The sequence below is a fragment of the Nanorana parkeri genome, unplaced genomic scaffold (assembly GCF_000935625.1).
Source record: "Nanorana parkeri isolate BGI_ZX_2015 unplaced genomic scaffold, ASM93562v1 scaffold1901, whole genome shotgun sequence".
Classification (NCBI taxonomy): domain Eukaryota; kingdom Metazoa; phylum Chordata; class Amphibia; order Anura; family Dicroglossidae; genus Nanorana; species Nanorana parkeri.
This window is the reverse complement of record NW_017308169.1, coordinates 91,124-104,061: the sequence shown is the minus strand read 5'-3', so window position 1 is coordinate 104,061 and position 12,938 is coordinate 91,124. Positions and strand designations below refer to the sequence as shown.

Here is a 12,938-nt window from a genome sequence, read left to right as displayed (position 1 = left end):
CCCCCCCCCCCCCACATACACGCCCATACAAATGTAAACACAGGTGAGGTGCGCCTGCATGCAAAAATGACAATTGTGCTACACATGCTGCATATCGCAGCGAATATTGAGAGTGAGTGCAATAATTGTAGGGCCATCAATCACTGTTAACACTAAATTGATGAGTGGTTAATGCTTGACATGTTTGGCATCTATTCACCCGACATCACCCCATCTTTTATGTTTTACCAAATAATTGGGTAATAAATGTTTCATGATCTATTCAGTATCTTTTTTTTCTCCTTCAAAATGAAAACCCCAGTGGTGATTAAATACATAAAAAGAAAGCTTTATCAGTCCCCAAAAAATGATGATAAATTTATTTCAGTATGGCGTTGCATGGCTGAGTAAATGTCAAAGTACCACATCGGTAACACCGCTTCTTGATAACTACAAGCTTTAAATTCCTGCAGAATCATCTGGTCCCCTGAGCACTGCCCTTGATATCCTTTTCCCTTGCAGGGTGCTATGGGGCCTCCGAATGCTATATCACACAGGGCTTTTTATTCCCTGTATGATGGCTATAAATTTAAGTGTGGGAAAAAAATTAAAAAATAAAAGAAAAATATGATAAAAAGTAAAAAATAGGATAAATAAAAATTAAAAACAACCCTGCCGCCCCTGCCATCTGCATGCAAATAAACACGCATAGGGCTGTGTGTGTGTGTGTGTTCCTTGGAGCAGTAGTTGTTTTTTTTTTGTCTAGGGCTGCAGCTAACGATTATTTTCAAAATGGATTAGTTAGCCGATTTATTAAGTTTGATTAATCGGTTAATCAGTATTTTTTTTTTAAAAATGGCTCCAGTAATGGACTACTAGTTTGTATTGAGATTGTAGTCCATCACAGGAGGAAGCTTGGAGCGGTGGAAGTAAAAAAAAAAAAAAAGTGTGGTGTGCAATATAGTCAAATGGAAAGTGTAAAATTATACAGCAATCAATGCAGAATGGCACCGGCTATAGAGGACTACAAATCCCAGCAATCGTACATTATACAGCGCAATGCAGAATACCACCAGCTATAGAAGAGTACAACAAATCCCAGCAATAGTACATCATAGCTGGTGGTATGCTGCACATTGCGCTGTATAATGTATTATTGCTGGGATTTTTAGTCCTCTATACAGTGCAATGTGGAATACCACCAGCTATAGAGGAGTACAACAAAACCCAGCAATACATTATATATACTGTGTACAATATATTGCTGGGATTTGTATTCCTCTAAAGCTGATGGTACATTGCTCTGTATAATATAATATACTATACAGCACAATGTACCATCAACTATAGAGGAATACAAATGCCACTATCCCAGCAATACATTATAGAGCACCATGTGTGGCAAAGTGCAGTCTTACCTGAGCAGTCTTCCAGCAACTTGCTTCTGAGATCGGGCCTGTCTGTCGGCGGCTGTCATCCCCCACGCCTGCTCCTCCTTACGTCGTCTCCCCACGCCGATCGTGGATGTGGGTGGGCGGTGAGCTTGAGGAGGTGTGGATGCGGGCGAGCGGGTCTGGTAGTGTCGAGCGTGAGGCGGGGAGGAGGTGCGGCGCGTGTGGGGCCGTGAACAGGGCCAACTAATCGAAAGCCACTATATCGATGATTGAATACGTTGACAACTTTTTCACTTATCGATTATAATCGACTTAAGTCGATTAGTTGTTGCAGCCCTAAAAAGGTCCCCACCCCTTAATGTATATGCATTCACCTGTTGGGTGCCTTATTAGTAGTGTACCACTGTAAAATAATCACAGTTTTACTTTTAAACAGAATTATTACCCCCTGGTTTTTTTCAACAGATATCAGTGTTTAGCAGGCAGTTGTGCATTGAGTAAGTTGTCTACATGAGTTTTTTTACCAGTGCCAATCAGGGAGATGACATACATGAGCTTTAACCTGTCAGTTTTGAAAAGCTTTCTGCTTTGGGTAATTAAAGCAGTCGTGTGTTTCAGACATAATTGAGAATTCCGCTGTTCTGCCTTTACCCTCACGGACACCCGCTGGTGTTTACAATTTACATTAACCTCTGAAAAGGTTGAAATAGCTGCCATTGTTGTGGAATGGTATTGTCACTTTAGCTGAACTGAGCCCTGGGAGAAAGGCGGTGACACACGAAGACTATTCAAGTTTGATCTGTTTAGGTATAGCGCAGCAAGAGGGGATTAAGTTTGGCGCGTGCTAGCTAAGATAACAAGCGCCTGTAAGGTCAAGGTATTGACATGAGAGGCATTTTCTGTGCAAAGATGCTGCAGTTGGTGGCAGCAGGGCTTGACTGTCAGCTGTTGTGTGAGCCTGCATAAATAGTATCATCGCCACTTTAATCTTCTGCAGCACAGAGGTATTGGACATAGTTCAGTGTAAACTTCAGACGATCGCCTGTGTGCGACACTGTCCCCAGGGGCATAGACTTGTTTCTTTATGGACCTCAACATTTTACTCCGTGAAAGCTCTTTTTTTTTTTTTTCCCTCTGAATTTGCTGATGAGGGAGTTTTACATCTTTTCATATGTGATTTAGCTCCACCACCTTTTGTGAAGTAAATATCATCACGCTTTTACTTATAAATAGACCCCTTTCACATGTAAAAATATTTTCACTTAAGATTACTGCTTTTTCATTTGAATCTTGGGTGAAAGCTGTGTTTAATATTGAAAACGTGAATGGACTCCTAAGTGTGTTGAAGGCCATTTTATAAATGTTTTCACACAAGATTCACCAAACTTTCACCCAGCATTCACATTTGAATCTTGGGTGATAGTTGTATTTTGTGGAAAACTTTAACCACTTGCTGACCAGGGTGTTAAACCCCCTTCTTTTCCAGGCCCTTTTTCAGTATTCAGCGCTGCGGTACTTTGAGTGACATTTAAGCCGTCATGCCACGCTGTACTGAAACTAATTTTAGTGAAAAGAAATTTATATTTACCCAAATTTTTGATAAAATATAAAAGATGGGATCACGTCGGGTAAATAGACACCAAACATGTCAAGCTTTAAAATTGCGCTCACACGCGAAATCGCAAAAAACTACCATACCGAAAAGGTTTTACTTCTCGTCAGTTTAGTGGTATCAGTGATTAATGACCCTAGAATTATTGCTCTCACTCAGACGGTCGCGGCAATCAAGTGACGAGGGAACATGGAGCCGGCTTTGCGGCCAATCAGGAAGCCGGGCAGCGGGCAATGACTCGCTGCCCGGCTTCCCGATATCGGAAGTATGAGGATAGGCATCGGAGCATTTGGGCGAGTAAGAGTACTCGCCCGAATACTCGGCACCGATACTAGTATCTGTATCGGCGCATCCCTAGTATATACATATGCAAATAAAAAAAAAAAAAGAGCAGTGAGACTGCATGTCAACTGACTCCTGATCACCTCCAATAAGACTACAGGCCGCTTTGCAGACACTCATTGCACATGGTCCACTGTTGCCACCATTGGAAAACTGCCTGAGAAATGGAGGCATGCATGTAGACAGGAAGTAGCGGAAAATAGGCTACAGGAGATCAGCGTAAAAGTGGAGCTTGCTGTACCTTCCCCGGTCCATGGTATTTTAAGTGTAATTTCTGCTCCATCTTTTGGACGTTAGGCCACCTCTTATTGCTATTCCTGTGGCTGGTGGCCAATCTGTCACTTGCCTGTTTGTTAGCTGGGCAGTCCTCTGATGGTTGCTCACCTCCTTGTTTTTCTTCCCCTGGGCAGTAATCTGTGGCAAGCTATCTTATTGTCCACTCTTAAAGTCTGACCTTAGCCTTTTTAATTTTAAATTTTTTTGCGATCTGTTTAGGAAATTTTCTTTTAATTCCTGTCTTAGTGACTAGTATCACTGGGAAAAAAAGGTGTGAGCAAACCTCCTCAGCAGGGGTACATTGCAATAAATGCTTGGCAAAGATTCTAACACTTGAAGCTGTCCCAAAGCAAAAGAAACTGTATTGGCCGAAGTTAGACTTGAACACTGGTCCAACCATCTGATTGGGATTTAATTGGCGTTTAGAAACAGGTCTCTGAGTACAGTAGCAGTCATTTTCTATGTAAGCATTTTTATTTTTAGTGAACATCTTTTGTTTACCTGATATTTTGTGTAGTAACGCTAATAATAATAATGGCCATCATAAGACTGGTGGATTCTACATAAAGAACAGGCAGTTGAATCCCCAATCCCCCCTTCCATTGAATTGTGCGGTGCCAGATCCACCCCACCCCACTTGCACTGCAAATAGCTAAGCCCTCTTCTGTGCAGAAAATTGGAATAATTGGTGGCCAGATGCAGAGATCTTTTCAGCATTAAGTGCAAGTGGGGAAAAAATAAACCAATGGGCATATGTCCACTGGTCTCCTGTGTCCCCCAGTGAATTGCTGGAGATCAAAATTTTATGGTGAGTACAGTGTTAATATGTGCCTAGTGGTCTACTGTGTCCTGCAGTTAACTACAGAAAAATGGGTTTTATGGGGAGTCTGAAAACCTTTTTTCTAACATGTCAGGAAACTGTCATCGTGTGATGGCACTGCTCCTAATTCCTACAAGGCCTCATTGTATCATCACTTGCATTTCAGGTTGTGCAAGCTACTCAGGCATTATGCTGTGCCCAAGCAAAATTTCAGGAAAAACACATGAAGGGCTGAGTTGCGGAATGTTGAGTTTTTCATCTGTGACATTACAATCATCCCTTGGCATCTGTAGTTGGAAAACGTTAATCTATCCTTCATGCATGTTAAAAATGCTTGTGAGAACATAGTTTTCATATGATCTCTCTTAATTAATGAGCCGAGTTAACACTGTTTTACATCCAAATTAAACAGCTGCTGCTGTGTATTGGTTGTTATTACACTTATGGAAACCTGAGAATACCTAAGAATACAATACTACTTTACAGCACATTATATGCTTTGTCTTTCTCTTTCTCCACAGCAAACATTGGCTTGTTCCATATTAACGGCACTACTTATAGAATTTTCAAGTTCCAGTAAAACTAGTAATATCGGCCTTAGCATGGAATTTCATGGAAACTGCAAAAGAATATTCCAGGTGAGAATTTTTCAAAATCTGGGGAAGTAATGTTAATATAAAGATTATGCAAAATGGGCACAAACTGTAGGTTCTACGTATGTAAAAGCATGCCTTCACTGTTTAAAGGTGACCAGCTGAGTTCATTATTAATGCCTATTTTACTTTGTAAGCTGGTTGGTTGTATACTTTTTTACATAAAACTGAAGCAGAAAAATTGACCTAAGTACTTTAAAGTAGTGCTGTGCCGAAACATTTAGGCCGAAAAATGGCACTTTTGGCTAAATGCTGAAAATGCGACCGAAAATTCAGTGCATCCCAGCTTCTCTCCTCCCCTCCGCACCCAGCAGGGAGGAGACAAAGTATTAGGATGCCCAGCGGAGGGGCAGGAGAGCCCCGTCACTGTTGCAAGAGGCCAAGCTCTCCTCCCACACCTCCCAGCTAGGCCTCCTGTGTCAGGATGGAGAGCGGTGATTGGAGGAGAGCTCTGTGATATCCCAGGAGGCGGAGCTCTCCTCCCACACTTCCCGGCTAGGTATCCTGTGTTAGCATGGAGAGCGGTGATTGGAGGAGAGCTCTGTGATAGCACAGAAGGCGGAGCTCTCTTCCCACCCTGCCTCTTGTGACAGTTGATTCGGGATGGAGAGCAAAGTACAAACATTCAGCTAATTGCTGAATGTTTGTAAATAACTGGACAGTGAGAGTCAACTCCCAGTTATGAATGAATAGGAAGTGATCTACATGACTTCCTGTTCATTCATGATTGTGGACATAGTCACTCATACTATATCCACAATTTATGAATGAACAGCAGAACTCTGTATAGAGGCTTCCTGTTCCTTCAATGCTGGGGCTCCTCAATCCTTTTTTTTTTTTTTTTAAAAGGGAAATATCAGGGCTCTGTTCAGACTTCTAATATGTCCCCAGAGCCCCCGACCGTAAAGTAAAGAAAAATGGGAGGGGCGTGGCCAGGCCATGGACGCGTGAGGAGTGACAACCTGAAGCTCCGGGCCCGACTCACCACTTACATTGCTCTTTCCATCATCCCCCACCTTTCAATCCACCCATGTCGAAGAAGGGCAAACAGAAGGGACAACGGTCCACGCCGAAGACAGCTTTTAAGAAGCTCTTCGTGCGTCCGGACACCCCCACAGACATGCGGCCTACCCCCAACACCGCATCCCCGGACTCTCCTACGGCGCGGTTGCCGGGACGTGACTCCCTTACAGCCGGTTGCCGGCTGACTGTTCGTTTCTTCGCCTTTCAACCCCAAGTGTCTCCCCCCCCGTCGTCTCTACCCCTCATCTCTCACACCGTTATGGCCCCACTTAAGTTGGTTTCGTATAATGTTAGAGGCCTTAATATACCTGAAAAGCGGAGGATGATCCTCTCTGAGCTACACCGTCAGCGGATTATGTTTTTTGCCTATGACAGGGAGCTGTAATGGGATTTCATATGGTTCAATTGTTTTATGACAACACATCACTACTTGATTGTATTACCCCTTAATGTATGACAATGTTACTTGTTTTGTACCTTTTTTTTTTATCTGCAAAAAAAAAAAAAATTTCTTTCAATAAAAAACAGAATTGAAAAAAAAAAAAGTAAAGAAAAATGAATAAAAATAAAATGGTTCAACTATCCAATTTTAAAGTCAACCTTCAAAAATCGGTGGCCCTCAATGTCACAGTGCCCTCGGAGGCGTTTGATCTTCTGCAGCCTCAATTTCCCTTTTGCTGGGAGATGCACCATATCCAATCCGTGGGCACGTTTATTCCTAGGGACTTGGATAGTATCTATTCCATTAACTTTCTCCCGCTTCTGTAGAAAATTGCCCTTGATTTCTAAAGCCTGCCGCCCCCTTCACATCACCTGGTTTGGCCGCTGTGCTGCAGTGAAAATGAACGTACTGCCACGGGTCTTGTACCTTATGCAAGCCCTCCCTATCAGTTTACCCTCCCACTTTTTTAAGACACTACATGGTCAAATTTCATATTGGCGGGCAAAACCCCCAGGCTGAGCAGATGTATCCTTTCCCTTCCCAGGGACAGAGGGGGAATGGGACTGCCGGACATATCTCCAGATATAGACACTCTTTAACACATCATCTGTTGGATGCTGCCAGAGCATGTATACCCCTGAAGTGGCGGGACTCCCAACCTCCAGTCCAGGATATTTACCTGCTGGAGGACCTAACAGCCTCATTGAAAAATACGGACGCCCAATTTAATGCCACCTGTGGGCCGTGGTTGTGCTACAGAACCTCTGCACAATGCCCTCTTCCGCTTTCTCAGGACGATACGACTGGGATCCCTTCCACCGGGCATCCTTGACAGTCTTCAAAATGCATATCTGCCTCTGGCTCGCTGTATATGTATCCGCCCCCCCCAGTGAAACTAGGACCTCTAATGGGAATGTCGGACCCACCCCCTCCTTTCCTTTTCTGGTTCTTCCTTTCTACTGCTTTTTCTTTGACCATGACACGCAGCTACTCTCGTGGGTCATAATTAGTCAAGGAGCTTCCATGTATAGAGCTATAGAATGACGTAGATTTGTGGAAGGAAGCAAAAATATTGTATCGAGACTGTTTATGCCTGTATTGATATGACTTTATAAGTTTGGTTTTATATGTGAAATACGGTGGAGTCTGTGGACTATGTACACTTACCTCTTACACAGTTATTGTAATCTTTTGACACTGTTTCAGTCAATAAAGAATTGTAAAAAAATAAAATGGTTTTAAAAAAATTATTTTAAAACGTTTTTTTTCGGTTTGGTCTGAAGACATTTTTATTTTCGGTTTGTCTCAAAACTCCATTTCGGTGCATCCCTACTTTAAAGCTGTTAAGAAATTTTACAACGTATGGACTAATTAGATACATTTGACAACATTGGGTAGCCATACAGGGCTCTTTAGCATATGAACAGACCAGATTTATTTCTTCAATTGGGGAAAACTAGACCGTTATACAAATGAGTTTGCATATGAAAGTAGTGAATTTACACACCGCTGGTACCTTCTGTACAAAAACTCATCCGACAGCAATAACAATTACTCCACCCATGCACTCTGAAGTGTTTTGCCCGCTATGATTAAGCCCCGGCAGTGGACGGAGAGGACTTGGGTGGAGTGTCCCTCATTGCTGACAGAATAAAGTGTGTGTACCCAAGGGATCAATTGTGTCCTGCTTTACTACTTTCCTATATATTCTTTGTGGGGCAGTGATGAGCGTCTAAGGTTGTCTGCATCCGCAACTGGAAGGAGAGAGGTGCGGACCTCAGAGCGGTTTCTAGGGTATGTGAGTTGCTCCCTATGTACAAAATAGTGTAAAACAGCCTGCCAGGAGTTTGTTAGTTGAGTTAATATAAAATATTTTTCTTAATATGTAAGTTTACCTTTATTGTTTATGCATTCTCGAACAGTGACTCAACCCTTTCCAGCTTCCATTTTCTTTTCTAGACCACAACCCCCCTTCTCTCTTTCCATGTATAGGTTACTAAAAACATATAATATAAAAGACTGGATGGCAAATGATAAACATTTTATTTGCAATTTTACTGAGAATCTAGCAATTTCCCCAGTACATTTACAAGATCATATTAAATACAAAGTATGTACATTTCCAGCTGTATTTGAAAGCATACACCTACATATGCCCACACATGACTTAAAGCCCAACTCAAATTTAACCCCTTTGTAACGGGAGCTGTACACTGTACGGCCCACCACGAAGTGCTCATGACTGCTCACGTACACTGTACGTAATCAGCTATTTGGGGCTCTGCAATGCTGGTAACTGCTGAGAATCAGCGGTTACCATTCATTAATGGATGCCTCAGTATTGAGACATCCATTAATGAAAGAGTTAAGCTTTTTCAGACACCAGCTCCCTTTTCAGGAATCCGGTGTCTGCTCTCACTGTCATTTACTGCTCTCACTGACAGCTTGTATAGATTGGGAAATCCAAATCCTTTTTTTTTCTTCTAAACTTTCAGCAATCAAAACATTTAGTTGCATGTTTTATTGCTGATACAATGTTGCAGGTTTTCTGATTGTTGGAACAATCAGAAAACCTTTAGTGATATCTGATCCTGAAATGCTGCAGTATCAGTGTCACTAAGGTTATTATTGGCTGCTCTTAAGTTTGAAGCAACCTAATATTAACCAAAAATTAATTAAATTGTCAAGCAGTAATAGTGAGATTCATTCATAATGACTGCTTTGATAATTAAATAAAATAAAAATGTTAAATAGTGAAAAATGTAAAAGAAAAAAATAAAGTGTAAAAAATCTAAAAATGTAAAAGAAAAATGTATATATTTAAATGTATTTTTATACTATCATCAATATAAAAATTAACCCATTACAATGAAAATCTGCAGCTGAGCTGCAGATTGGTTTTTCACCCAAAGGGGTTTATTTTTTTTATTTAACCCCCTCTCTAACAGGGATGCGTGCAAAGCATGTCGCTGTCATGAAGTGTTGACAGTCACATTGTATGCCAGGTGACCACTTTTAGATTTAGCTTTTAGAGAAAAAAAAGATTAAAATGTTAGGTTTTAGTTTTAGGCTGAGAAGTACAGAACAATTTCTAAAATCCTAGGAATGTGAGGTTTTTCCAAATAAATGACCAATGTATGAAATGCATTTTTTTTAGCCGTGCCATTATTCTAAAAAAATATTTTTTAGAATTTTTTAAAATATTTTTAAATCAAAACTGGGGAAAAAGTTTAATTTTTTTATATTTTATTTGTCCTAAGTGAGGTGTTAGGGCTATATATTTATATCACATATGTGTACCTATCTGTCCTCTAAAAAATATGTGTGGGTATGTGTGGGTGCACTTTGTAGGAAAGTATATTACTGACATGGAAGAGTCGCACAGTAAAAATGTCAGTCTGTCAGTCACTCACAAACAGAAACTAAAAACAAGCTCAGTCATAAAGGGGTTAAAGTCTGAATTTAAAATCTCCAGGTAAAAAAAAACTTTATAATGTGGCTCCTTTCTAAAGGGAACAAACTCTAGGCCTTGGAATACATTTTGTTTTGATGCAACTGAAATGAATTTAGCCAATTTTAACTGAAAGTTGACTTGGGCAGTAAGATTTTCTCCGAAGCTCCCTGGAAGCCAGAACAGTTGCAGTTTATAGTTATACAAATGCCAGCTTTATTTCAGTTAGGTGAGCTATGTCCCTTCACCTTTTACCTTACTATGAATCTGAGGCCATGCATCATGTTTAGGGACTAATGGTGGGATGCAGAAGGAGAGTGTGCCAGAGCTCGAAGTGAAGTTGATATTTACATAATTGAATGTCCAAAGAAGTGGTGTGAAGGAGAGAACTCTGTAAGAAACCTAAACCAATGTACTTACCTGGAGGCACATGCTTTAAGACACAATTGGGAATTTGCCACGTTTGGGTAAGTTTAGGCTTACTTTGACTGTTGGGTAAGTTGCTAGCCCTACCACGATAAAAAAAAAGAACTAATATATTTTTTTAATGCCACATTAGAAAAGAAAAACACCTCTTGTGCATTCTTTTCAATTTCACAGCTTTAGTCTAAAAAAACCCAGTCCTGCTGCAGCACAAAATGTATTTAATTAACGTCTATTAAAATTAATGGATTACATTTAAATAGAGGTGACCTAATTAGGGTTTCTTAGTCGTACAGTAACCCTAACCCATATAACCCCCCAGCAAGTCTCAGTTTTATGCCTGTGTCTTAAGGGGATGGATATCCCTTCTCTACTGTTGAAAGATTGCGGCTTTTATACCTGTGAACATTTGTCTAAGATGCTTCTGTCAAGATTTTGCCGTCACTCTTGCAGCTTTTGTATTGGGACCACTAAACTGAGGCTTGGGGACCGTTCTCGGACCCAGCCAAATAGAAGAAGCAGGGCTGGCCTGTAATGATACTTTGGCACTGAAACTTGTGTTGGCACAACAGGTGATGGCAGCCGCAGGGTGAACTACAGGTCCAGAGTCGTGGTCCTTTTACCAGTACGAGCCCTACCACTGAAGACCCCCTCATTGGTATGCCCACCGGCACAGGTGAAGACTGGATGGAAATTGCTTTATTCCTTCTATGTGTGATGATTCTCCTCGGAGCCAGGCCACTTCGGTCCCGCCGGCTTCTGTGACGGCCGCTCCGCGTTCCTGATTGTGAGGCGAGCGGCTTGCTTTCCGCGGTGGAACGCGGAAGTCGCTCGTTCCAGCCGGCGGCTCCTCCCTCATCCTTGGGCTATTTAAAGTCCCAGCTGAGGCAGCATGGCGTTCCACAATTGGAGTCAGAACGCCTGCTGCCTCCTGAACCAAGCCTGTCTACCCCAATACTGCAAAAGACGGACCTCCTATCCCCTGGATTGAAGACCTGCACCAAGGCTACTCTACACCAGTCCCAACAGCAAGTATAGCTCCAGTTGGAGCCTAATATAGACTGTCAGATCCCTTTAATACCTGTGCCAAGGCTGTGTGTATCAACTTGCATTATAGTACTGGGAATACCTGCTTGCTAACCTGTACATCAGTGGAATCCTATTACTACAAACCATATATAATTCACCCGTTACCTTGCTATTACTAAAGTGTATCGTGCTATGAAGTCAATAGCACTACTCCAAATTTCTGTTACTACCGGCTGTGATGCAAGAGTCTCAAACGTTAAGACTGGGAGTGACGCCTGAGACTCAAGCCTGAGAAGCCGTTTCACACACTGCCAGTATATCCCCTTCGCAGTTGCATTCCGCCCCCCGTGCACATACAGTAGGCGTGACACTATGGCCTCCTATGGTCTGTCTCTGGGGAGGTGGTAGTTAGGGCCGTGTCCTTTTAATTTGCACCCGGGGTGCCATGCCTCCCTCCCTGCATGTGGGCAGCCCTAGAGCATGGGCTCCTGGTAAGGATGCCATTCATGGGAGGATGGCCCTTTGGTGAAGCCTTGTGCACTTGTATCAAAGAAGACACCAGTGGTGCATAAAAGAAGGCAAAATCCACTAGAGATAAGTCTTCGAATTGCGGGTCCTTTCGTCCATTTCAGGCTCCTAAGTCTAAACCCAACACCCAAATCTGCCTTAAAGATTTGACTCCCAAGCCTACCAAAGCCACCTCCAGGCCCTTCTCCCAATCAGTGGTGCACCCACTTGTCGGAGTGGGGGGACCTCTGCCTGCCTTTGCGGCCTTCTGGATCCAGGACATTTTAAATGTTTGGACCTACACTGTCCTCTCCAGGGGCTACAAATTGACGTTTCAGACTATGCCTTCACCCTACTTCATGCTCACAAATTTGCCCTCATCTCCACAAAGGCACAAGGATTTTTACACTGCCCTGCAGCTATTGCTCTCCCCGGGGAGTCATTACTCCGTTTCCAGTTGAGGAAACTTTCCAAGGCTTCTACGTAAACCTAGTTATAGGTCTCCAAGCAAATGGGGGCATTTGCCCCATTTTGCACCTGAATATTTTCAACAACATTCTGCATGGAATCTGCTATGTCAGTTATTACATCCCTACAGTAGGTGGAATTCCTGACGTCTCTATATATAAATTATGTTTACTTACGTCACCATTTTTCCCCAACATCAATGCTTTCTGCGCTTTGAGGTGTCCAGGCAATGCTTCCAGTTTGTTGCTCTCCTTTGTGGCCTGTCCATAGCATCTCGCGTCTTAGCGAAGGTATTAGTTCCGCTCGCTGTGCTCTGAGCTCAGGGTGTCCTTTTTGTTGGGGTATCTGGACAACCTCCGGTAAAAGAATTCCTCAGTCGAAGTCCTGTCTGTCAACTTTCAGCGGACTGTAGAGCTTAGAGATGAATCCGCAACCTTCAGAAGTTTGTGTTGGCTCCGCCCCCACAGTTTGGAGTACCTGGGCCTTAGTCCTGGACACAGCACAACCCCAAGAGCACCC

General features: G+C 42.5%; 1 protein-coding gene across 1 annotated transcript in view; it reads left to right on the top strand.

Moving 5' to 3' along the window:
• XPO4 (exportin 4) overlaps window positions 1-12,938 on the top strand; it is a 104,619-nt gene that overhangs the window by 36,339 nt on the left and 55,342 nt on the right. Inside the window, exon 5 of the mRNA XM_018572013.1 lies at window positions 4,945-5,061. Within this exon, the coding sequence (XP_018427515.1) occupies window positions 4,945-5,061 (117 nt within the window). The remainder of the gene's footprint in view (window positions 1-4,944; window positions 5,062-12,938) is intronic.